The sequence below is a fragment of the Falco punctatus genome (genome assembly GCF_963210335.1).
Source record: "Falco punctatus genome assembly, chromosome: 6".
Classification (NCBI taxonomy): domain Eukaryota; kingdom Metazoa; phylum Chordata; class Aves; order Falconiformes; family Falconidae; genus Falco; species Falco punctatus.
In genome coordinates, this window is record NC_137585.1 from 54,100,990 (window position 1) to 54,128,293 (window position 27,304).

Here is a 27,304-nt window from a genome sequence, read left to right on the forward strand (position 1 = left end):
TGGCCTTTTTGCCATCTTGGGTATAATCAGGAAGACATCCCATATGAAATACTACAGTGACCCAGTCTTTCAAAGTAGGCACATAAGCAGTCTTCATTCATGTAAACCATATCCACATGAGTAATTGCATTAAGGACTATAATGGAACTACTTCTTTTAATAATCATCTGCAAGGAAAAACAATATTTCAGCAGATACCAGCCTGCTTCATCTGTTTCCTTGAGTGATTAGTCACTATTCTAAGCCACAGTACTCAAACAAGTGTGTGAGGAGGGGTTATTGTTATCAGGAAAAGAAATAAAATTAGTGGTTATAATGTACCATTTTCCAGATAGGGCTCTAAATCACAGTCCTGCTCTTAAGTGACTAGGAAAAAAGGGGGTTTTCTTGTTCATGTAGTCTATTTGCTTTGTTCATACTGATTGACATGGAAAACAAATGTAGGTTATCTTTCTGCTACACTTCAGCAATTTCAATATGTCATATCAGTCTCAGTGTGTCACTGCAGATAGGAAGGATACAAATAAACCAGCAAAATCTCTCACACACAAAAACGCACACACACAGTATTTTTGCATATTTTCAATAGTTTAATAAGTGTTAGAAGCTGCCACATCTAAGCAACAAAACCTTATGCAACCACAGCTAAGCCACAATTTTCATCTAAGCTTTCTCTGTTTAAACATCAGACAAAGATACATGAAAAAGAAATATATTGTCCAGTTCCTTCATTCAATTAATTTCAATATTTTCCAATATATTCTTTTATATGCACCTAACAGCTGGTAGGGAAAAATCTGAATTTAGTTTATTCACAGTCTATCAGCAATGGTGGTGACATTGCTGCAGATGTGTGATCTAAGAACATAAGCAATGTGAAGCTTTCCATTAAAGCTAAAATCTTTGATTTGACCACTGATTAGTGTAATTGGAAAAAAAGCAGACAAGATTTTGGGGACACAAGCTTCAATTTGCTTATGTGAACACAAAAGAAAGCACACCTTCATTTCAGCTCCAAGCACCAGAGGGACAACTGGCAGCACAGACATCCGGAAAAGCTGATGTGTCTGCCATACCAGTCATCATCTCATTACCTCTGGCATGCAGCAAGCCACTGACTCCCAACGAAGCACTGGTAGATACACATTGGCAGGAACCTTACTGAACATGACCTTTAAAGATTGGATTCAAAATTCTTGAAATGAATGGGTTTGGTCTGATCAGTAGTTTTGGATCAGAATTTCTATGATAGAGCTAATTTTTAATTTTTTTTCAATAAAGGGGACATCTGGATTTGCAACTAAGATATTTACTCTGATGATTGTGTACATTGCATCTATTACAATGATTGAAAAAATGATGACATATGGTCTAGATATGTGATTGAAACTTATGATCAATTAAGATTATTAAATCATGTTTTAAACCATCATTACAGTTGTCATGTGTTTTTCATTGAACAGTTCAATTACTAAAAGTACAGTCTCCAAGCAGTGCAACTACCTTTGAAATCCAGTCAAATTTGGTTACACACTGCACCTAAAAGTAGGCGTCCTTAGAGAGGAGCAAAAAAAAATTGTTTTGACATTTTTTTGATTTTGTTTTGTTACAATATTTTTTATTACTGTAACAAACCCAAGGGTTTTTTTTAAATCATAAAAATTGTCAAAACAAAGCAAAATATTTTGGAAAAAAACTATTTAGTATTTTTCTTTTTTTTTCTTCTTTTTTTTTTCCTGTTTGGCCAGTGAACTGAAAAATCAATTACAGACACATCAGTAATCCCTGTGTCCTCAGTGGTGACAAGGCATGCCACATTTGTGGTGCATCTCAGGAAAGGCACTCATGCTGCTGCTTTATTTTCCAGATGACACATAGGGTTGTGCTATAGAATCAGCAGGAAAAAAAAAATTATTCTGCACTATCATTACATTTCACATGGCTACTTAAAAGCTTATTTAGCTATCTATTTCATTGATGCCACACACATTTAAAGCATTCATGTAGTTTGAAAGTAGTGTGCAACTAAAAGCAAATACCAAATCTTACTTTTAAAGAGACAATTTTCTGTAGCAAGGAATACCTAGAACCGAGGATGTACAAAATAACTCTTACCTTAGCACAGCCCTTGGCTAAATACAAAGACCCTGGGGGCCCAGAGGAGCTGCAGAATGCTAATGAGCACCAACAGAGCACCCTGACCTGGTGCTCCCAGCGCCATCCAGGGCAGCAATCAGCCCCTGGCCTCATGGGAAATCCACTGAGATGAGTCAACACAAGAAACTACCTCCCCAGAAAGCCTTGCAGACTCAAGGGACTTATTGCATACAGGGGTCTAGGATCTGTCATCAGGGGAGCAGGATTTTTAGATTGTGTAAAATTTGACATCAGACATTTTGTGGAAACGTATATGACTCATCATGGGATGCTTAGGCCCAGGGACAGGGAATAGGAGGGGGTCAGGATGGACTAGGGAGGCGCAAGCATGATCAATAAAGGGGGCAGGATAAGAGGGGACAGGATAAGCGGGGCCAGTGAAGTATAAACAGCTACACATCAGTACACTCGCCTGGCTGAGCCTCGTGCTCAAACCCTGCAATCTATCCTACATTCTCATTAAATCCCCTTTCTACCATTTTTGTTGGTGAACTCTCTTCTGTGAGCAGGTATGCGTGAATGCTAGGGAAATTTATGTCAGACTAGTTGGTCATAGATTAAGAGATCTGATTACCTGCAGCTGGCGTGGGATCACAGACCTCATGGGCTCATGAATCTGAGCAAAAGCAACTGGCACTATGAGGGCACCTTGGACCAGCTATCAGTCAGACTGTCTAAAACCAGCTATTGGAATGATCCATTTTGCCTATTTGTTTATGTATATATCTCCCTCCACTAGCAGACTTCAATCCTAATCAGCCAGGGAAGAGGAAAAGGACTGGGCCATCCATTGCATGATTGCTGTATGCATTAATGTGGGTGCCAGAAAAAGCATTTTGTTTCATTTACATTGATCTGCATGGTTGGCTCTGTATGTACTCTGTCTGTGAGTCTGTGTGTCTGTATGTTCATCCATATGTGTTTAAGAAGGATACATGTTCAGCCTCACCATTGGCAAAACCTGGGGATAAGGAGCTGCAGCAGCTTCACAACTACTCAGCTACTGTATTCACCAACCTGTAACACGTGCAAGCACGAGAAATGTTTTGCAAAGGAAACAAAAAAATGAGGGAAGGCAGACATAGCATTTGGCAAAATCACGTTTAACCCTCAACATTTGCTTCTAAGAAATGTACACAGATCGTCAACACGACTCTCTCATAGTAGGTAGGTTACCTGCTAGATCAGCAGATCAATAGCTGTAGAGAGGCACATGCCAAAACACTGCAGCGAGTCAAGCAGAAAAGGTGCCCTGTTTAATGAAAGCAGTCTATCCTATGCCAGAGGCCATGCAGACCTTTTTTTTCTGCTTGATTTGGGTAATGCCATGATGTGGACAACTCCTTCCCATGCAAACACTTCTAACCCCCTACAGACACACCTTATTGACAGGAATTTGAGGTCTTACTGCTTTCACATTTCCATGCTTTGCACCTCAGCTATAGCTACTAGAAGTCACTCAGTCACCGTAGGCACTGAAAAACTCCAGACAGACAGATCACCCACCATGCTCTGCTTACAGCAGTGGAGAATCAATTTAGCTTACAAGTACGGCATTGCTTTTCATTTCTCTTTTACTCTGATGTCTCTGGCATCTCGGGACAGGTTCTCAGGTGAATTGTTAAACAGCAGAGCTGATTGCTTGGACTGATGATTTTTACAGTGCCACCTGTGGGTAACACATACCCAAAAGATCCTGCTAACTGCAGCGCCCTCCCGCCCAGGCTTCTTGGATTCAATGTGGTGTTTTCTCTCCTGAGATAAACACTTTAAAATAACAAGAGTAATTCCTGGTAAGTGTTTATTCTGCGGATGTTAGCCCGGCTTCTCTCCTTGGGCTGCCTCTACCATGCAATTAACCAGTGAGTCCACTTGGGTGAAGGATAGTAAGCAGAGTTCTTCATATGACAACACTATGCATACAGCATCTCTGGTAGCCTTTAAAAACAAAGCTAATGAATGGTTTGCCACAGTCACGTTGCCAAGCATACTTTTCTGCACAGTGCCAAAGAAAAATCTCATCCATCAGCTTGTCTGCCAGCCACCAGTTATAGCCATCTGTGTGGGAAGACTTTTTCCTTTTTGGAAAAAAATCAAGGAAAACTACAATGTAAGCACTCCCCCGAGAAGAGCTCACTAATGACCCTGTGAGATCAAGCCTCACATATTCCCCTAGCAAAACCAATGCACTGAAATGGACTGAAGGACTGAGTTATCTCCACTAAGAAAGAAAAAGACTTAGTGAAATAACATAGCAAGCTGGCACGGTCCCAGCTGGCCACACAATCTTTACAAACATAAAACCACAGATGGAGCACTTCATGTAGGATCTCTTGGACCTGCAGAGCTCACAGCCATCTGATTTTATCCTCCTGGCCGTTACTGAGGCTAATTTTATTCAATCAGTCCTTTGGCAGGAGTGAGCCAGCCTTAGTCAAATAAGCTTATCTCCTCTCTCACAAATGTCAGAGACTTTTTATGGCAATGGCTAAAAATGATGCCTTCACACCAAACTTTTAGCCAAAGACACAGGAACTCAAAACACAACTAATTTTCAGGTAGCCTGAAGGATAATTTCCTTTTCTTCATATGACCACCTCTCAGCGTAGAGTGTTATCCTCCCTAGGTCCCGCTTCCAATTTTGAATTCAGATGATCTCTAGGTTCACGAAACCACAGAGGGTTCAGAGACAAGATCACAAGCAGTGATCATTCAGGATCTTACAGCTCTTTATATGTTCACCTGCTGGAAGAGGAGGAGAAGAGCTTTCTGCCGCTTGCCTGGTGCTCATGACAAGCCCAGCTCCCCCACAGCAGCCAGCCCCCCTGTCTCTCCAGCCTCCCGGTCTCTCCAGCCCCGCTGTCTCTCCAGCCCCCCTGTCTTTCCAGCCCCCCCATCTCTCCAGCCCCCCAGTCTCTCACCGCCTCCCGCCACAGGTGCCCAGGGTGGAGCAGCTCCACCATTCCGCCCGTATGCTGAGCAGAGGCACTGACGAGAGGATGCTGACGGCGGCAAAGGCTGTGTGTTTCCCTAGGGGCCAGAAATGGAGCCACTTTGCTTTTTGCAGGCAAAACGCTTCCCGCGTTTCCTCTCTATCAGCTGTGGGCCAACACCATCCACAAAACGAGCCTGTGTGGAGCTGGCAGAGAAACACCCAGGGCAAGGCACAGTTTATAAATACTACGGGAAGTCAAAAGCACCAGTATCTCTGAGGTTGTTACCAAACATGTTGAGCAAATGATATATTAAAGCATGCAGACATTTTGTAAATTAACAGGCTGAGGTTTGAGATTACTAATTATATGATTTCACAGAGAAAAAAGACCAATCCCGCTCTCAGGCACTCAAAAGAACATTCGGCACAAAGACTTTTTATTCTCTCCTACTCTCTCTGTGGGCCTCCTGCCAAATATCTCGACTCAGCAAGAAGCGGTAGCACATGTCTCAGAGCAGCCTTCAGCATCTGACAGAACACCAAAAAGCCCACATTTTTTCCTCAGTCTCAGGGCTTCAGAAGACTGTAGCTTACACAGTTTACGGGGAATACGTTTCCCCTGTTTCCTTAGATGACTCTCATTATTCATTTTCTTTTCTTTCCAGTTGACCCAAACCGTCTCAGGGCACACTGCACTAGATGACAAATTAACGCGTTCTCAGGGACGCATCAGAAACAAAAAAAAAAAGACACAAAAGGTTTTTTTCTACCACCACATATTTAAATGATCCTCTGGCACACAACCCTCACCTGAAGCAGCGTCTTAAAAAAAGTGCTATGTATGGGAGTCTCTATGAAATAGGATTAGTGTAACAAGGTGGAGAGGTAAATTCAATAGTCCTTTTGAACAGCCTGCCTTCAGGCTTCTCGTGGTTATTAGAAAATAGCTCAAGCACCTCAGTGGACTTTACAGGCCACTGCAGACACAGCAGCTGAAACCTAGGGAATGACAACCATGGTTTCCCCAAAGAAGGATGCAGCTGGGTCCCTGTGCTCAATTTCCATCTCAACACACATCTAGCTGCTCATCTGTGATCTCGCTTCCACAATTAATGTGGTTTTTTTTTTTTTTTTTATTAATTAAGGTGCAGAAACTTATTTAGGTAATAGATCTCAGTAATAAGAAGGTTGATTCATATTCAAGCACCTGAATGTTGCCATGAATTCCATTATCAAAGTATTAATGGTTTATTCCACTTTCATTTTTAAAGAATTATTCTTAGTGTCCCTTATTCACCCTGCACTAAGATTCTTCAAGGTTAGAAAAGCATGCAAAACCCCTCCAAACTGATTTGGAAAATTTTTAGGAAATTCCACCATAAAACAAAGACTAAAGAGAAAGCAATTACTTTCCAAGTAACCAGCACAAAGATGTTTTTCTCAGGTTGAATATGAACATCTCTTGTCTAATACCTGTATTGAAGAACTATTAAGCTAATCAGTCCTAGAATACACACTATAACAGAAGCACTCTGGAACTTATGAAAATTCTGCCAACTTCAAGATTCCCATTGTGCAGAATTTTTCCAAGCATAATATTCAGAATACTGAGTCATTCTATATCCCTCTTCTATACAGAAAGGCACTTATGTACACCTGTGCACTCTTTCATCTAGAAAAGCTATTTAAATAAATGTATACCATAAGATTGTGAGAATACTTTTTTACATTCATACGTGTGTGCAGATTCATCACATCAATATGTGAAAAAATTTAATATCTTAGCTATAAAAGGCATTTATTTTTTTAAAATTCCACATTTTAAAACCGCGCCAAGATTTTTGCTTTCTTACTTGCTTGGCTGGTTGGCTTGTTTTTTACAGATAAAGTTTTAGTTGGTGTGTCAGTTTCTTTCTTTGGCGGTTTGTCTTGGCTTTGTTTTGCTTTGCTGTATATATCTTCATGGCTGGACAGAATGGTATCTCTGTACTAATTTAAAGCTTCTTTAAATCTGTAATGTGTTTTTATAATACATCACATTCCATTCTGCAGCTCTGTAATGCATTTTTACTTAATCTGTTAATTAAACCAAGTTATCAAATATACCTTAAAATATTCCTTCCACAAACTGCAGGCACACATGCACACCCTTTCTGAAGACTACGTAACCTTTTTTTTCTTTTTCCTTTTCCACCCCTGCCTTCCAGGACTTCCCCACAGTGCTTCAGACTCCCCCGCATGTGTTAAGAGAAACTGTCAGGTGTCCCAGCACACAGCTCACCATCTGAAAGAAAGATCTTAATTTTAAGTTTCAGCTTGCTTCTGTAGAGCCCCAGGCAAGCTCTTTGAAGTACAGAGTCAAGGGAGGAACTTAACTCAGGCCTTTAGAAAAAAACTGCTAACAAGGCACATGTCTAGTCCTGTGAAATCCCCTTTTAGAGTGATCTCCCCTGCTACAACCTTCCCTCTACATTATTGATTCCATATAAATAGCAAGTCTCTAAGCCATGGGCATGATGAATCAATAAGTATCTAGATAAAGTCTATGAATTGAAACTCGATGGCCTGGGAAGAGGCTGTCTATTCTTCAAGAGAGGAAAAGAAAGCACATTTCAACAGGCAAAGCAAAAGAGGAGAAACTGCCAGGAGAGCCATTCAGAGCTGTGCAATCAAGAATATTTTTGCTCAAGGATTCCCAGTAGATAATACTTTCAGATATCTCTTCTTGCTGAAAAGGTATCTTTTAAGATGCTCCTAGCAGACTCCCTGGCACTTCTTTCTGAAAGAACTCTGGTTAATAGAAGCTGTTGATAGGAAACATATATACCACTCTCATTGCTATCCAAGTCAGAAGCTGCAAAAACATCACAGTTCCCAGAACCCTAGAAGCATGCTTTGTAAAAACTGTCAGGTAATGAAAGCATCTGATGTAATTCACACCTTCCAGAGAAACCTATTAAAAACCAAGATATGGTGGGGAAAAGAATTCATAATTATTCAGGGACTTTTTCAGAAAATAAGGACATGGCTTCATGCTTGGAATTTTGCCCTGTATTTCTATGGAAGCTCACACATTGCACCCAGGGATGCAAGGGGCCATGCCAGGCCAGCTCAGGATTCCTTTTTGCTACTGCCTGTCCATGAAATAAGCTGGGCACCTTGTGTATCTAGACCCCTGCTGAGACACAGCTTGCTGGGCAACTCTTGGTCATGAGCTTTCCGGAACCATAAAAAGCACACCTGGAGCAGAATGTAAGTAAATTATTAGTAAACTAATTTTACGTTACCCCAGAGAAGTCAAGCCTCCTGCATTGAACTCGAGACTCACAGAGTGACCTAGCAACTGTGCCTCCTGCCATGAAGCAGGAGAAAGGCTATGGTGCTCTGCTGCTGCTGCTGCTGCTGCTGCTGCTGCTGCTGCTGCTGCTGCTGCTGCAAGGGTTGGTGAAGGGGCTGCTGTTCAAGGCAAGCTTCCCATTCTTCACCAGCTGCAGCTCCCACAGCTCCTCCTTGCTGTGCTACTCAACACCCAGATCCATCCTTCCCCAAAAGAGCTGCAGCAATGCTCCCACGGTCACCAGGAATGAGGCACCCTCCAAAGTGTCATATTGGTGCCAGAGACTGCTCATGCCAAAGGGACAGTCTGAAGAGACATCCACAGGTCTCACATCTTTCTCACCATTGTGAAAGGGTGAGTGGAGAAAAGGAGAGGGGTAGGCCCTCAGGGAGCAATGCAAATTAAAAAGTAATGGTCAAATTTTAATTCAAATGTTGCTAATAGGAGTTTGCAAGGAATCACTTAATATATAAGTAAATGACCATGTGCACAGAAAATTATAGCATCCATATACTGGCTGTGTACATTTTTATGGCTCTACATCCTTTCATCTTTTTGCTACTTTAACATAGGGTTTTCCTCTCAAAGGTCAACATTAGAGCCTCATAACTTCAACCCTCATATTGCTCTGAAGAGTGAATTTTAGTTAAATAATGAAAGATCAGCAGATTGAGAAGCCGTTGTTATCTGTGAGCTACTTTATACTCTTTCAAAGTCCCAAGTGCAAAGCTGAATGCCATGTACAATGCATAGTAGTGCAGCGTATTTGTCTCCCAGTGCCTAACAACATGTCAAAAGTGACAACAGACCAGTGGCCATTTATAAATATCCATAGTGCTGTGCCTCTTTTCAAGGTTAGATGAAATCATTATGGGGAAATAATCAACTTCCCACAATTCCTTAGGAGTATCTACACTGACTCGTGACAAATACTTTTACTGCTTTAGTTCTAAAATGCACATCAAAAAAAAAAAAAAAAAAGATGAGCATTAAATAATTGCCCAGGTCCACGGTACTGATATGTTGTGAAGGGAGCCAAGCGTAATGTTCTTTAGCGTGCGGAAGACTGCCACAAAACAAGAATCACCTTCCCCTTCAATTCACCACCTTAAAAGCCAAACAGCAAGGGGATACGCTGTAGGATTTGACAAAACGCCATTCATGAGATACCTTGTCTGATCGCACACACAAATCTAGCGGGAGTTTCATCTTCACAGAGCTCAGAGGCCAGGGAAATCTTGAGAATAACACTAGCACATATCCTCCAGGTGCAGCTGTAGTTAGCAGAGCATTGTAACACAAAGCAAGAAAATGGGGAAATCAGAAACTGAAGATGCAGCACAGCGCCAGCCTTTCCTGACTTCAGCGGTACAGCCTTGCTCTAACACCTCATTCTTTACATGAAAGTGCTGCATTGCCTAGGTGTTATATTACGACTGGGCACCTATAATTTCTGAGGAACAAGACCCACAATAAAAAAGTAATCATGGACACTGAATTTCCTTTTATTTCACACACAGCTACTCTGATATTTGTGGTTTGTTTCTGCTCTTCACTTGGATTTTTACTTTGGCAAGTATACTGCATAATACAGATGATATCTGATTATTTCTGGTCCTCTATCTCACCTCTTCAAGCAAGTGGCACATTCATTCACATTTCCTTTCCCGTACAGTCATATCTACAGTCTAGCAACACAGGTATTACATAAATATGTTGTTGGCTGAATGAACAGAAACCGAGTTTCAGCAGTTCAGAGCCCCAAAATCAAGGCACAACAGCGTCTGAACCTGCAAACTGGACAGACTTGCTGGGGTTTTGTAGTTTTATCCCTGCTTATTTTTTTCAGGTATTATACAGATGCATACATACCTACATACATATACAGTCAAGGACATACAAGAAAGTATCTCTAAGTAGAAGGATCCAAAACTTTAACATAACAATGCATCTTGACATTTTTATTCACTTTCTGAATCTTTATACCATCATTTATTATATTATTATTGTAACAATAAAGAAAGTGGAGGTTCCACTGCTCCTTATTAAAAGCAAAGACAAGTGTCACCATACATTGATGTCTACAGCTTTGGCATCTAATCTAAGCTGGACATCCCTGTATAATCAATCCAGAGCTAGAGACAGAAGCATCCCCAGGAGGTAATACCTGAATTTTAAGCGTGCAAGAGTAGATCGCTCCCTAAGGGAAAGAGCTACATTAGCGGAGACATGACTTGGTCCCTGGTTAGCCACTCCTTTTGGGAGACTGCCCTCTGGAGAATCTGACATGACCACAACACCGGAACAGGCCTAACAGGAGGTCAATGCTCTACAACCATGGCTGCTCTAGGACTGATAATATATGTGTATAACTAAACCAAGCTAAAATATATCCACTGACTTATTCTCCGCTGAAAGGTTGACCTCTAAGATCTCAGACATTTGCCAGGACTCAGCAGAGGAGTGACTTTCAGGTTCAGATATAACACTAAAGTCAGAGCAAAAAGCAAAAGGACATTTGAGAAACACTCCCCCTAGCTATTATTTCAGGAGCTTTTAAAAATGTTACCATTTATGGCAGCGGCATATCTAGACTGATTTTTAAATCTTTCTTTAAACAATGAACTTTATCCTGCAAAGAAAAAAACAAATTAAAACCTAGAGGACTCGGGCAGACTTCCTGAATTTAAACTACATCACTGATTTATTTTCTTGTCGTAGACAATTCGCTTTAATAAAGGGACAGAGAAATAGTCTGAAGCTTATAGATCACACTCCATAGCTGTAAAATAACTTTTCCACATTTTTCTCCAGGTTGTCTGCAAGAAAGAAATCTCATGTGTCCCATCTATCTCCTCCTTAATTATTCATTTTTACTAGGCATGAACCTAGGAGATTCGTCCATAAAATAAATAAAGTACAAAATAAATGCCAAACATAAAAACTTCATTAAAAACTATTGAAATTGTTACCCCCTAGCGATCATTGTTATGAAAAATAGAGTGATATTTTATAGTCTAGCACTCCTCTCCTACAATGACTCTATTAGGATAAGCCATAATTTGGCATTTTCTCATAATTTTAGTGTGGGTCATAATGCTGCTTACGTGCAGACTGTTGCATTCCTAGTGCCCAGCAGAAGAGCAAATTAGTTTATAATCACTTCTACAGATCTGTTTGGACAAAAGAACAAAAGAACAGATTTTTAGGAGAGCTTTTCTGGCAGCTAAGATCAGTCTGATAAGGGATTATTTTACTTTTTTTTTTTTTTTTTCATACACCACTGCTTAGTGTGATAGTTTTAAATGTGAGTTCTTAACAGGATTTACTGTATATCCAAGTTAAAAAATGCTCATTAGACTAAATCATATTTGAAAACAGAAGCAAGAACTACTCTTGAGAAAGGTAATTGCTTCAGCAAATTCATTACTTTAAAGTATTTTCAGTACTTACTGTCAATAGTACTGAACAGACTAGCATTGTTTTTTTCAGAAACATGAAAAAATAATGAGGGTAAAATGTCATCTGTGATGAAAAAAACCACATGAACTGCAAAAAATAAGAGTATGATTTCCACATGCCATTCAGATTATTTTAATTTTTATTTGCTCTGACTTTCAGAAAAAACGTAAACTTCCTAATGCCAATAAAATTAACAGAAAATGTTGTTACTCTATTAATGGAGGTCTTAGTCCAAAACAATTAAAATAAAATATTTTTGTGTTTTGCTATTTTCAAAAATAGCTCATTGATTCTGAACATTTTTGGGGTACTTCTAAAACTAAGGAACAGTCGTTCTAGAATATGGCATTTTTACAGGCAATAATATGCAATGGTCCTTTCTGGTATTTATTTTTTAAAAGAAAATTAAAAATTAAACCTGTTTCAGATTTGTGAGGTACAGTATTCCTGACCCCTCTCTGGTAGCTAAGCTCTTCAGTCATTTTCATCTATACAAGCTGTTTTTCACTGTAAACACAGGACAATGTAATGACAGTAATGCTGTGACAGGAGGGTGGGTAATACGTATTGTCCTTAAACCACTTAACAGAAAATGCATCAAATGATGCAGGGCATAAACTCAAAATTCAAGAAAGGCATGAGATAAGACTGGTGAGCACTGTCCTTGCACTGTTGTAATGAAGAACCTCCTAAATCCCCACTTTTTAGCTGTTTACATCCCATCCCATCCCATCTCCTTCCTTAATATTAGGCAGAGGGCCTGACTGCACTTCATTCCCGCAATCCCCAAAGAGCAGTTTCCAAGACTGTTGTGCCAGCGAAGAGTAAAGAAGCCTTTGTGCTCATCTAAATTATACTGTGAACAGGAGTGGCATAAGTAGGATGAAAAGTTAATGCTTTTCTCAGGTGTTTCCAGGGTGCCCTTTGTGTTCTGCAACCCAGCTTCCTAGTATACCACGTATTGTTATGACAACGGACAAAATATGCAAAATATTAATTATTTACTTGTCATAAATGAGATTTTCTGGCTTTCCCCATATTCTGAGAATGTAATCATAGGCATAGAAACTTTTTTTTTATTCTCTTAAGGTGTTTTTGAACCAAAACTAGAAGAAGAGAGATTTACACAGCCTTCATATGCACAGCATGCAGCAGTGTAACAAGATGGCACAATATTACTCTTCCTCCTTCCTTATTTAAACTTATATCTTCTCTCAGATACAGTTATATTTGCTCTTAACATCTCTGGCAGATGTTCTGGGGTGAATGATGCAATTAAGAATCCAAAATTCCCATTTCTTCCAGATGCTTATTTTCTCGGTATTCACTCACTGGAAATATACTTACTTTCCACTCTGCGGTGTCTAGCAGTTAGCACACCTTTTTGGGTTGCATTTCACAAAATTTCCACAGTTAATCTGACACATGCCAATGCATCTTAGATGAAAGTTCAGCACCAGTAAACTTTTTTCTTATCAGTAGTAAATTTACATAACATAACAAAACTGAGCAAAGTTTTAAATAAGTATTTTACTTTTAAAATCTTTTCATTCTCTTGTTCATATGTACAATACTTTCTGCTGTCACCTTTTTAAAACTTAACTTTAGTTTTCCTTAGTGTTCCAGTTCCTTGGAGGAATCTAATGATTATTTCAGTCTTTTCCATGATTCATTGTCTTCACTGAGACTGGATTACAGGCTTAACCACTTCATCCTTGCTCCCCTCTCATCAGACACATACATAGTCTTGGGTTCAGATTCTGGATCCAGAACATTTCTGACCTTCCCAGCAAGTCAGCCAGTCTCCTTATGAGCCCTAGATCTCCTCTCAGACATGGTCCTGGAGGACAGGCCCAGCTGAAGCAATTCTAAGAACTTCCACCTAAAAATACAATGGCACAACACATCCAAGATTTGTGTTGGTCTTAACAGAACAGTTTTCTCAGGCATATCCTTTCTGCAGCTCTGCATTCACCCAGAATAACCCATGTATTCAGCTTTATATCTCAGTCATTCAAGGACACTTGATACTGAAGCTAGAATAATTTTGCAGAAAGAATTCTAAGTCTACTGCATTTACTTGAGAACAATTTGAGTACAAGAGTTATACAAATCTATGGGGAAAAAAAGAACAAGACAGACTTGGCAGCTCCTGCCTCAGCCTCCTCATCACTGCAGACAGAATTCTTGCTCAACCTGGTAAAAGAGCGCTGCACAAAGCAGACTGCTCTTTTATGATTTTCCTGCTTTCTGCCTTCTAAACCCCCAAGCCAGCCTCCATTCTCCAGTATGCCATGGCTTTGCTCCCGTCTGTGTGGAGAAGCGGGGTTTTCTTGGTCACAGTTAAACGGTACTTTCACGGTTTAATGGAAAGGTCAGTATTTCTGCATTATCCCTCTGCAAAACTCCATATTTTAGTTCAACTATGAGAAACACAGCAAACATCAAATCCACGTTTTACAACCAAATCTTTTTTAACACAACAGAATGATATTTGCAGAACAATATACAGATATAAATGACTCTGTCACGGACCAAATTTCACTGGCTTTTGAATTGCAACATGAGACTTCATTTGAACAGTAGAAATAAAATAAGGCCTTTACAATTTTATTTGGACATTATGACCACGATACAGGAGAAGAATTATTAGGCAGATAAAACAATATCCAAACTGAGTCTTCCTGCTAAGAGACTTTCCAAAAGTTCCAGAAGGTTTCCAATAGGCTGCAAACTCCTTGGTATATGAATTCAGGGAAGTATTCACACCTACACAGAAAGGCTGAGTTCCCACTTTGTGATAGGAATGAGCTCTGAAGGGTGTTTTGGAGTACTTAAGAGAGATACCCGAAACTGGATGTTGTGGACAATTTCCTGAGTTTTCAGTTAGGTTTGAAAAGCATGTAGTATTTTGTGAAGCTCCCATAAATAAATTATAATCATCTAAAAAAAACCTGAAATGGTCCACATAAGCTATTTCATCAGTGATGACCTTGCCTTTTTCTCTTTCATCCAAGCCTCTCCTCACATCTCTGTGTGCACGTGCATGCACACATGCATGTGTACAGGTGCAAGCTTCACTTCTTTGGAGCTGTTAGAATCATAGAATAGGATCATAGGGTCATTTAGGCTGGAATAGGCCTTTAAGATCATTTAAGTACAACTGTTAATCCATGTTCTGGTTTCAGCTGGGATAGAGTTAATTTTCTTCTTAGTAGCAGGTGCAGTGCTGTATTTTGGATTTCGTGTGGGAACAATGTTGATAGCACATGGGTTTGGTTGCTGCTGGGTAATGTGTATACTAAGTCAAGGGCTTTTCAGTTCCTTAGGCCCTGACAGCAAAATGGCTGGAGGAGCACAGGGAAATTGGGAGGGGACACAGCCAGGACAGCTGATCCAAACTGGCCAAAGTGATATTCTATACCATATGATGCCATGCTGAGTATATAAGCTGGAGGAAGAAGAAGGGGGGGGGGGGGGGGGGGATGGGACACAGGACAGGGGGACGGACATGTGGCATTATGGTGTTTGTCTTCCCAAGTAAACGTTACACATGATGGAGCCCTGCTCTCCTGGGGATGGCCAAACACCTGCCTGCCCATGGGAAGTGGTGAATGAATTCCTTGTTTTGCCTTGCTCGCATGCACAGCTTTTGCTTTACCCATTGAACTGTCTTTATCTCGACCCACAAGTTCTCCCACTTTTACTCTTCCAATCCTCTCCCTCATCCCACTGTGGGGGGAGTGAGCAAGTGCATGGTGCTTAGTCACTGGCCCGAGGTTAAACAATGACAATCTGGGACTGCCAAGTCCAGCACTAAACCATGCCCCTAAGCACCACATCTACACATTTTTTAAACATCTCCAGGCATGCTGATTCCACCACCTCCCTGGGCAGCCTGTGACAATGCTTGGCCACCCCTTTCACTGAAGATTTTTTTCCTAATATCCAACCTAAATGTGCCCTGGCACAACTTGAGGCCATTTCCTCTTGTCCTGTCACTTGTTACCTGGGAGAAGGGACCGACCCCCACCTGCCTACAGCCTCCTGTCAGGCAGCTGTAGAGAGCGATAAGGTCCTCCCTGAATCTCCTCCTCTCAAGACCAAACAACCCCAGTTCCCTCAGCTGCTCCTCATCAGACTTGTGCTCCAGAGCCTTCACCAGCCTCATTGCCCATCTCTGGACATGCTCCAACACCTCGATGTCCCTCCTGGAGTGAGGGGCCCAAAACTGAACCCATCACCAGTACAGGGGGATGACCACTGCCCTTGTCCTGCTGGCCACACTGTTTCAGATACAAGCCAGGATGCTACTGGCCTTCTTGGCCACCTGGGCACACTGCTGGCATGTGTTCAGCCAGCTGTCAGCCAGCACCCTCTGGTTTTTGCAGCTTAGGCTCAGATCAGTTCCCTTACCTTCTGAAAAGGTGAGACCTGTTTACAAATTTACATCGAGTCCTTTATGGTTGGCCTCCATGATCTTAAGGGTTTTTTCCAACCTAAGTGATTCTATGAGTCTATGATTCAAAACCTACTACAGTGAAAGACTGCCCCAATAAGCCTTAAAATGGCAAATCCCCCTCAGCCTCCCAAAGAAGAGAAATAAAACTTTTTGTTCAGAAAGGAACTTTACAGATTGCAACCCGAAACACAGGAAGGATTTTTCTGCTGCTATTCCCCAGAATAGCTGACTGTTTCTGAACATTTCCTTGCCACTTGTATGACTGAAGAACAGCTGTTCTAAAATATGACATTGTACAAGCAATTACTTAACACCGCTATAGAGTAAATTCAGTGAAGAGTATCAAGAGAGAAGGGCATAGTCTTTAGACATTACCAGCAGAAAATTAATGCAGATGAAAGTTAAATTAACATATCCCCTGAATGCTGCTGTAATAATCTCCACATGGGATGTGATTTTCCAGGCACAAACCTCCTAATGTGAATATGTGAACTCCCCTGAGCAGGATAATGGAGGCGTGCAGTAGATACCATACAGGGCAGTCATCACTGCATGTATGGAATGTATGTAGTATGTATGGAATGTATATTCCTCAGGAATATACAGAAAGCCTGAGGGGCAGTGCAGAAAACCTTTAAGACTAGCACTGAGATACATGGCCTCCATACCTGAAACCAGATCTAGACTTTGAAGACAGAATTGGCCCTAATCATGCCATTACAGTCATTTTACATATCTGGATACTGTTAAGGATCATACTCTTAATTATAATGTGATGTTGACCCTATAAAAATGGCACAATCTCAACATGTTGAATTTGGGAAAACATAATGAAAGGGAAACTGTAAAGTATTCAGATTATCTTTTCAATTATATTTTTGTTTGATAGTCCCAGATATTAATGAAATTTTATGAGTGTTTCTCTGAGGAAAAAGGAAAAAACAAACTTGTCATACCAGTAAAGAAAAATCTGCTGGGTTTCTCCAGGATTCCAGGTCACTAAACAGTCTTTCTCCTCCTCCCTGATCACAGCTGCATCTAACATCCATTGCTTTCCTTTTCTACTCTAAGGAAAAGTTTATTTCAGATGTTATCTATCACATAATATACATTAAGGCAAATGAAAAGTTCAGAATATAACTGTAAGCCTAGAAAATAATATTTTAAATCTGGAAATGCTAACAAAAATATACTACTATATGCTACATTAATTGAGCACTTAAGAAGTTAATGAAACAACAAGGAGAATTCTGAACACCAGATCCAAGAGAGTGGTACTATTAAACCAAGGGTATTTGAATAAAGACAACCATCTAGGGGGGCTAACTGTTTCTTTCATACTATTTTTATGGGTTTAGTCAAAACTGTGGCATGCAAATATAAGCACTGTTTTCCTAGGTATAAGGACAAAGGAATCTAGCAAACTGCATTACTTAGTTTACATAACAAATCAGCAGGACTAATTTGAAACCAAAAATATAAAACTGGAAAAGTAGATCTGATTCCAGTATTAGGAAAATGTCAACATTTACTCATGATAGGAAAAAGTAACAGCAGGGCAAGCATATTATCAGTGTTTTTTCAGCCCTAACATCTTACAATACTTTCGTAACAAAAAAGCAAAGGAAAGCTTAATCTTCCAAAACAGAAATTAGCTAAAAAACCAGCTGATCAGTGAGCCAGCTATCTAAAGGAAGATAACACTAATAAATAAAAGGGTTGAAAATGTTAAGAAGTTTGGCATTTCAAGCTGTAAAATCAACTATGTAACTTCTACAAGAAAATAATCTTTTGTGCAATCATCTCCTTACCACTGCAACACAAGTTCTGAATGTATCTAAGGAAAAGATCCTGGGTACTCATTCATGGAAAGTTAATAAAAAATTGACATTAGGATGACAAGATCAGGCCCAAAATAAAGAACTACTAACCACTTCCCTTTTTATGTGTCTTAAAAAAACATCAAGAAACCATACTTGCCAAATACAAACAAATATTTTGAAGTGATCAATGTAAAGGAAAATGCATAGTATCTTATTACGACTTCCCAACTTCTCACTCCATGGCTGCCTCAAGGACAGACAAGTTCCATCACCAAGGCGGCAGCGGGAATGGGGGCAAAAATGAAGGCAGCCATTTGCTGTGATGGAGCTGGCAGCACAGGGAAGAAACAGGCATAACTCTGCTATTGCCATGATTTTGGCACCCATGTCCCAGTGAAGCATCAGAACTATTGGCATATTGGCAATCAGAGAAAATTATTTTCCATTATACCCTGACAGAAGGCCAAGGAATGTTATCTACTGAATTCTAACAGATATTGTATTAGCATTTTAGATTGCAGTGACAGATACCAATATGAAAGTGTTCGACTTAGTGTTCTATTTTATCTTCAAGCAAATAGCAATTTTGGGATCAAGTTCTGATCCTGATATAACTGAAACTTCCAACTAATGCCCAAGCTAGATAAGAATATCTCATATCTTTCTTTCCCGTGCCTGCTAAAATAACTATCATCTTCCTTTGTTTCTATATTTAAACATTAATTACACTCAGAATTAAATTAGTGAAAGCTGCACACAAAGCATTCTCATTTAAGAGAATCTATCTCTGGGACAAACTTCCATAGTAGATAAGATTATCCATGTTTGAGACATTGAGCATATATGACAAAAGTTTGCTGAAGCAGGATTGACAGATTGACAATAGACAAGTGGATGCCTCCATCTCATATTTTGACCGACCCCACTAACATCTTCCAGCCTCACCTGGTAGCTCCTAAGACATCCACATACCTCCCTCTGTGTGCTTGAAAATTCCCTCATCTAAATATTACACAGTTTTCTCCTACCTAATTCCAGTAGTAAAGAACCTGGGAACATGCAGAGCAACTCTTAATAGCCTTTGACAGGCCCACACAACCAGAAGGTGCATGCTGAACACATACAATCTACCCAAAGGGCCAGATCTCTCACCAAATGTTATGGTACAGGCATTTCAAAAAAGCACAAACTGAGGAAAAAATGGCACTGCTTCTGCTTACCCTTTATATTAAAGCCCGCATCACAGAACTGGGATATCTGCATTTGGTACCCTCTTCAGCTCAAAGAGGTTCAAACCACTTACCTCATGTCCCCAAAGAATGCCATTACCTCCCATAGGACTGCTTTAGGAAGGAAAGAGAACAAGAGGGAGTGTGTGGCTGTCTAGTGGTTACTTAGCGGGAAGGAGGGTTGTCTTTTTACTGGTTTCTGTCCCCTGCACTAAATGTACATATTGCTTTTAAAATTGAATACAAACACCCTCTATTTCTGCATTATGAACGCTGTCTTCTACACAGTGTAAAATCCTCAACAGAAAGGACAAAAAGTATATTGGAACTAAAAACACTGTAACTTCATGACGAAGGCAATTCTACAGGAAGACAAAGGTTTGAATACTTCAGAGGTCTTACATGTATCAGTTATCTAGACACTGAGACTCCAAACACTAGGAATGTAGATCTCAAAGACCAAAATGACAGGCAACCCCCTTATTTTCCTGAATAAAGTAAACTAGACAGCATTATTTAGCTGCAATATGTTGTAGGTATTTACCCAAGCTTCTGAACATTGTTGTTGGTAACTTGCACAGTCTAAATGCAGTCACAAGACACCACAGTAAAGAACTTACACAGTTCTTCACCGGCTCTTCTGAATGATTACAGCCTCTAGTGTGATTCTCAGCAGTGCAATCAGTTACATATATTCTGCAGTGTTCCAGCTGATAAAATGTTCAAGAATTTTTAATATGATTTTTCATACCAAATGCAATGAGACCGAAGTCAGTCAGAGGTCTGTAGTAGACCTTTTCTTAGAAAGTACCTTAAAACTTCAGCAAGACTAGTAATTCAAATTCATTTATTATAAACTAGACACAGACATATTTCAAAACAGAGAAAACTCAGTGGTGCTAAGTAAAGCTGAACAGAAATAAAAGAGCCTATAAACAGATCTGCCCTTGGCAGGACGGATTCTTCTTTCCGAGTCTGCCCTCAGACCAGAACCCCTCAACACAGTCACATCTGGCTCCTTAAGTCCCTTTCTTTCCATCACCTCAAAAGGCAATCTGTTTGTCTCTTCAGCAGTCTTGTCAGTTGTCCCCCAGACTTTGCTCCTGCTGTAAGCTTCCTGCAAGCCAGCCTCTCTCCTTTTCTACCTGGCCACCCACGTGCTCTGGAGGCTTTCTCCCAGCCTAATCAAGACAGTTCCATTTGGTCTACAGCAAGCAGTCAGCACAAGAAAAACAATGTCTTAACCCTTAGTGCTCAGAAGCATCTCCACTTAGGCTTGCCTCTAGTAAACTTCAAGATACATTTACCCATATCCATAATATACGATATTTCTGATAATAAAGCTTTGTCCTAGGAGTCCAGGGATTACAAACCAGTACCGGGCTTTATATACAGACATCTGAACATGGAGTCATACATATAGCAATAGAGTTACACACAGGCAACTGGATGAATTTCAGTTAGTGGACAGCTGTAAGAAGAAAGTTTGGCTAGGAGAAAAATCTATCCAAGGATCAGAGGATCAACAGTATCTGTAAGGCACAATACACAGCGCTGTTTGGAAAGCATTGCACCATCATGTCTCAAGTCCCTCAAACTTCCCTAATGATACAAAAGAACCACAAATATGACATAAATCACTTATTAAGCCATCTAAACAGCTGTCCTAACTCACCAGTGAATTTCACCCTTTGTGCATGAAACAGGCATGAGGGCATCGAGGCAATGCACATAGGCCATTACCATGGCTTTTAACAAAGTGCTATATTATCTCTCCTCAGAACAAATCAATTCCACAGCCCAAGGGTCAGGCAGAGCCAGAAGCCTCTCACATGCTGATTCAGTGCAGCGTTAGCATTACTGCACTTCCTAAGAGAGCCCTGCTGAGTGCTAGAAAACAAAAGAACAAACTTGTACCACCCTGTCTGTCTGCCAGGGCCACAGACTCACTCTCCTGAACCGGGCACGCTACTGCCCATACTGGCCTACAGTATCACACTTGATTAAATTTGTTCATTACAATGAGATTTCTTCCCCTAAAAATAGTTCACATTCTCAAAGATACGTGGGACGCGTGTTAAACTATACGGAGCCCTGTTCAGGGCTTGCCATCTTTTGGTTCATTTTCCTGATAGAAAACACGACAAATCTTGACCTAAGACTTAAAGATCTTCCAGAGCAAACAGGAACAATGAGATATACAAAGAAAATAAGATACCTGTGGACAATGATTACAATTAAGCTGCATTTCTAACTGTTTCACAAAGAGTTAAAATCTCCAGACTGTTCCTTAGGCTTTCCAGGACTGTTCTGCACGTTTTATTTGTACTCTTTTCACAAAACAAAAGGAAAGAGACCTGGTGAACCGGGAAGAGGATGACCACTATCAGAAGTCCAGCCATGGATATAAACACATCAGCTCCACCTGAAAGCATGCCACTGCTGCCACTGGGTTTCTTGCTTCTCATAGTCGTACCCATTCCCAAACTCCAGGCACATGCATAGCACAGGCTACATCCACATCACAGCGTGGGTGCCAGCAGTGCTGCTGCCCCAGCAAGGCAGTTGAGAAAGGCAGACTCATCTGGGAAGGGTGATCTAACTAGCAGCTTTAGAGGCTCAGCGGCTCCTCCACTCATCTGGGCTTCAGAGCTGCTACTCCGCTGCCAGGAGAAACCAAGATTCATTTTCTCCTTGTGAATAGCAAGATGTGCCCTCAGTAGTGCAAATTGACAGACAAGTAGGCGCAGCAGTTCCTCATTACAAACAATAAAGGGTTTAGTTTGTTTTAACTATATGATAGGCATCAATGAAAAAGTTCAGCTTCTGCGTGAAATTTTTAAAATTAAAATAAACTATCATGCCTTTTCATCTAGTAAGTCCCAAAATACTCAATTACTTTGTTTATCTACATGGAGTGGTTTATGGTTCCATAACAAATTCCTTCTGGCAAGCAAGCTTTCATGATTACCCATATTTTTAAACAACTTTTTATTTTGTCCAAGGATTTAAAATTAATATAAAGTTTATTGTTTTGTATTTTGAGGAATGTTAAACTATGCTCAGATTCAAAAGCACCCTTAATTTATTTAGATTATCTTATTGCATTGTCAATGTAAAAAAGAACTTAGTAATTGCAAAAAGCTCACAGAAACCCAAATTTGGAAAGAGGTTTTTTTTAATGGCAAAATGTGTCTCACAGTAGCCTGCTATCTACAGAGGAGTACTTGTAAGGGGCTGTCAGTGTATTTCTTTCCCAAAAGGAGTAGTTCAACACTTAAAACCTTAAACATGGGCCGTGATACAGTGGTCACACAATCAATTCATGTTGCTTGTGACAGAAATAGCAAACAGGCAGTGATGCTGAACTGATGCCTGCCTGCCGTATCTGTCAGTGAACACTGTATGTTTGCATAGGTTTATTTGTTTTCCAAGTGCGAACAATAAGTAGGAGGATCAGGATCGGTCATATAATAAAATACCCTTATGGATTTCTATCAGCCACCCTAAAGGTATATCAGTTTTTAGACTTATAACCTTGACAACATCCTTTTGCAGACTGATAACGCCACTCTCGTCTTCTCACACATAGCTACTGCAGCATAAAGGTATCTGGTTCTGCGGGCCGATTCACAGGTGCCTGTGCTCAGGTACAGCACACATCACCATAGTATCAGGGTCCCAAGTGAAATGAAAAAGCAGAGTTGCTGTTTCTTTCCAGAAGACAGGCTAAATGGAATGTAAGTATGTGCATACCCAGGAACTACACAGGAGAACTCAATCCTGTGTGCAGCAAAAAAGTGAGCTTTGTGTGTTGTTTTAAACAGTGTGAGTGCCTGCCTCTTTTAGCTCTTGGACTTTTTGTCTGGACTGATGAAACCTTAACAATCATTGAAGATAAATGGAGCAAAAGTGTCTTCTAAACCAGTCTTCTCAAGAGAAAGAAGGACAGACCTGGTGCCCATACACCTGACACTGAAAAGCTGTAATGTGAAATTTCAGTTTGTATCCCTGGTGGCTGCTCAACCGGACCTCAGAGCCTGCTTCCCCATGCCCTGCCTCCACCTCTGGTTTTCTTGCTGCTGACTTGGGATTTCTCATTTGTGCCGTATCCCCAAAACAAGCACAATGAGCCTAGAGACGGCTTGTCAGAGTCAGCTGTTTATAACCCCATGGAAGCCTGTCTGGAGAGAAGAATGCTCATTAAACAATTTTTCACAAATTGATGATCTTTCCTTCTTTTTTTCTTTTCTTTTACAATAGCCCTCTGAAAAAGAGGTGGGTTTAAGAGTTGGTGCAACTGACGCATAATATGACTAAGTCAATACAAAAGTAAAGATTTTTTTTAAATGTAGGTTATCGATTCTTGAAATTGTAGGGGCTCCTTCAAAGTCATTAGGGATTTTCATGTCAATATATTAGTAAGGACTTCTATAAATTAAGATTAATGATGCTAGGGATAATTATCACTGAAGAAACTCACACATTTCTCAGTGTTTGGAAACTCCATGCAAAGGTGAAGTGTCAAATTCTCCTTGCATGTATCTTAGCTCAGTTTCTGCTATTAGAGCAGGGGGAAGATTTTCTGTGATACAATGAGAAATTAAACTCCGAGTATCTTGGAAATCAATGGTAGTTGAGCTGCATAACTCTGATTTGTGCTTTGTAAAATAATCCCCCATATACAGTGAGGGCACCTGATCTGCAGACCTACTAAATCCACAAGCCAAAATCCTTCTGAATATTATTTCTTTCCAAAATAATCTAAAGGTAAAATAGCTGCTTTTCGAAATTAAATGCTCAATTCACCTTATTATTATTGTTGTTCCCTGCAAGACCTCTTCATATATTTAGCTAAAGGCATGAAAAGTGACAAATTAAAGAAAAGAAAAATTAAAGCTTTTTGTTAACTTGCAGGAATGTAAAAAATAATCCCTACAGTTGATAATCTGATTTTGCAGGGGGACTCGTGTGCATATTTCTTTTATCTAAAACCATCAAATTCATTATTTCTCAAGTTATTTCTGCTCTAAGGCTGGGGCTCAAATGCCAGGTACTGTCCAGATAATTAATGGTATAGCTCTGCTGGGGTTTCCTTTTCATGAATATACCTGGAAAGTTAAAATTGGTGGAGGATTGTTTGATTTTCAGTTATGAACCACTGATTCCCCAAATAGTGCTTAGAATTATAATTTGTTTCTGTGGAATACTTAGTGACAGGTTTTTACCCATCAGTTTTTCAAAAAGAGTACAAGCATACTTTTACAAAGTTGGAATTCGATTGAGGCAAACACAGCTTGACCAGCCCTTGTGGATGGAATCAAAATGGTCTGGAGATGAGCTTTCTGATTTTTAAAGAAAGATAATCAAAGACAAAAGAATTATGAATCTAGGCTAGAATATCTTGGCTCTTCTCCAATAGACAACTAAACTGGCAAGCCACAGCACAAGTCCATATTCTGGTTCAGAGTGGGAACAAAGGCAGAGCAAAGAGTGTCAGCATGATTCCTGCCTGGCACGATATCCGTCTTTGGTGGCCTGCAGGACCACATCAGAATCTGTTTTTTCTGCAGCCAAATCGCAACTCACGAAAGACTTTGCAGAAAGTGTTTCTGCATCCTGAAGTCCTAATCAGTGAGGTATTTTGAAGCAAGATATCTTCATACAGCAGAAAAATATCTAGCAGCTAGATATATAAAATACCTGCTCATGAAATCCTATCAGAGGAGAAGTTATAAAATGTACACGAACATCGATGAACTGAGGGGTGTTCTTGGAATCCTTCCCCAGTATTTAACTCCTTAGCTCTCAGTAATGTTCATCTCTCACCATTACTTTACCCAAGTTGTTAAGAGTTTATTCTGATCTTAAATAAGTGGATAAACAGCCAACACAGACCATATGTAGATGAGACATGGACTTCAAAATCATATTATACTGCAGATCACATTTTAAGTTACGTTAGCCTATAAGAAGGTATTAATACATGAATCTAGAGAGCTTGTTCCTTGCATTAGGGGTTTACAGAAACACACACACGATAAAAAACCTTTCTACAAGCTTTAATAAACCATCACAGCTTCTGCTGGTGTGTATACATTTTAAGGGCTGGAATGACCAAGAGGAAACAGATTTAACATTGTCACAAGCTATAACTGGTCCAGGGTTAGGAATGAAGCACAGAAGACAAACAACACTGTGAAGAAACAGTCTTTTTTTTGGTGATGAAACAGTCACATTCAGCACACATTACCCATGAAGTTAGCCTTGACAGGCAACTGCACACACTAGCAGCATATGTGTTACTAAAAATTGTTTCTTTCTAAGGTTCCTTACAGGAATTCATTTGTAGCACACCTGCTATATGATAACTAAGCAGTATTTATTATTTGATTTTTTTTTTACTTTAACATCTTTTTTATAGTACCATAATTGCAAATATTATAATACCATAATTACAAAATTACCTAAAATCAGAGAATGCTGAAAACGTGACTGAAAAATTCTCACAAAATTAATGAAAGTCTATCCATTTAAAACTCTCCATCTTTGGTACTGATTAGTGGACCAATACCAGGAGACACAAATATGCATAAGGAAAAAGGTTGCATAGACTGGACACTCCTGAATTTGTTGACAGAGGCCACAGATATGACAGCGTAGTAGAACAGAGCAGAATTTCTCACCTTTATGATGATTTGCTCCAGATGCTAATTTCCCCCACAGCGTTACAACAAATATTATTATTAGCAGTTTTCCTTTTGTTGCCTTCTGTAAGTATCTCTTATTCATCCTGAAAACAAAAATACACAAAATTAAGTGTTTTATATATTAAGACTTCTTTAAAAAACATTTTTCAACTTAATTTAAGGAGAATTCAGGATGTTTTTGTAAGTGTCTGACTGACAACTCTTAAGTCTTAAATTCTGCTTAGCTGTGCATGAGGTACATCATATAGAATATCAGTATAACCTCCCTCCCTGGTTCAGCAGCATTTCTCCACCCTGGCCAGTACCAGGAGAACTGAACACCTCCACTTACCACATTTCTCTCAAGGCACACAAGCAGCGCTCATAACCACAGCAGCTTCCAAAGCTGGCAAGAAGGATGAATCCACGCAGCTGTTCAGCAGGTTTTGATGAACAGAGCAGTTCCACTAGTGTGTCTGGGGTCAGTCATGGTCAGTGTGGTTCTATCTGACTGTATAGTGGAGTTTTTAACTTTTGGGATTGCAACTCTTTTTGGATTGCGCCCATGAGTCATAAGGTGGTAATTGATTTGAATAGACCTCCAGCACATGTACCAACAGGGAAATGCTCTTAGGAGGGCATGAATGCTTTGGAAACATGGACTCAAACAGGGCAGATTCACTAGTATCTTTCCTGTCTATCTTCGGGTAATGAAAAGATTTGATTTACTGCACCAAAGGAAATTGCATACAGCTACCCTCATCTTGCTCAGTGATGTTTTCACTGTGACAGCAAGGCACCGTGGTGGTTCAAGCACAAGGTAACACATTTCTCAGCAACCACCTCCAAAGACAAAATACCCCTCCACCTGCCAAAAAGACAAGTTGAGGAATGTAGGCTCTACTGCTTAAGGATTACAGTTGTGCAGAGAGTAGCAAGAGGTATAATAATGAAACCTTCTCTCACTTTTCATTCTCTGTAGAAGAGGCCTAGATAGCTGGCTAAGAAACAGCTCTGCACGATGGTCGTGTTTCTGCTGATAGGTCAATAGGACGATGATGCCTATTTCAAATCACTTATACTAGAAAAGCTGCAAATTTGATCACTTGAACAAAATTACTGCTATTTTGTAGTGCCTGGAAGTACGGTGCCTTTCTGAGTAGAAAAAACTGCATCACTTCAGTACGGTTGCACATTTGTCTCCCTTTAT

At 40.1% G+C, this 27,304-nt stretch overlaps 1 protein-coding gene across 3 annotated transcripts in view; it reads right to left on the reverse strand.

Moving 5' to 3' along the window:
• TAFA2 (TAFA chemokine like family member 2) overlaps nt 1-27,304 on the reverse strand; it is a 211,567-nt gene that overhangs the window by 31,921 nt on the left and 152,342 nt on the right. For all 3 annotated transcript variants that reach the window (XM_080390787.1, XM_080390786.1, XM_080390785.1), the window contains exon 2: nt 26,092-26,198. In XM_080390787.1, coding sequence (XP_080246913.1) covers nt 26,092-26,197 — 106 coding nt within the window. In that variant the 5' untranslated portion in view covers nt 26,198. The remainder of the gene's footprint in view (nt 1-26,091; nt 26,199-27,304) is intronic.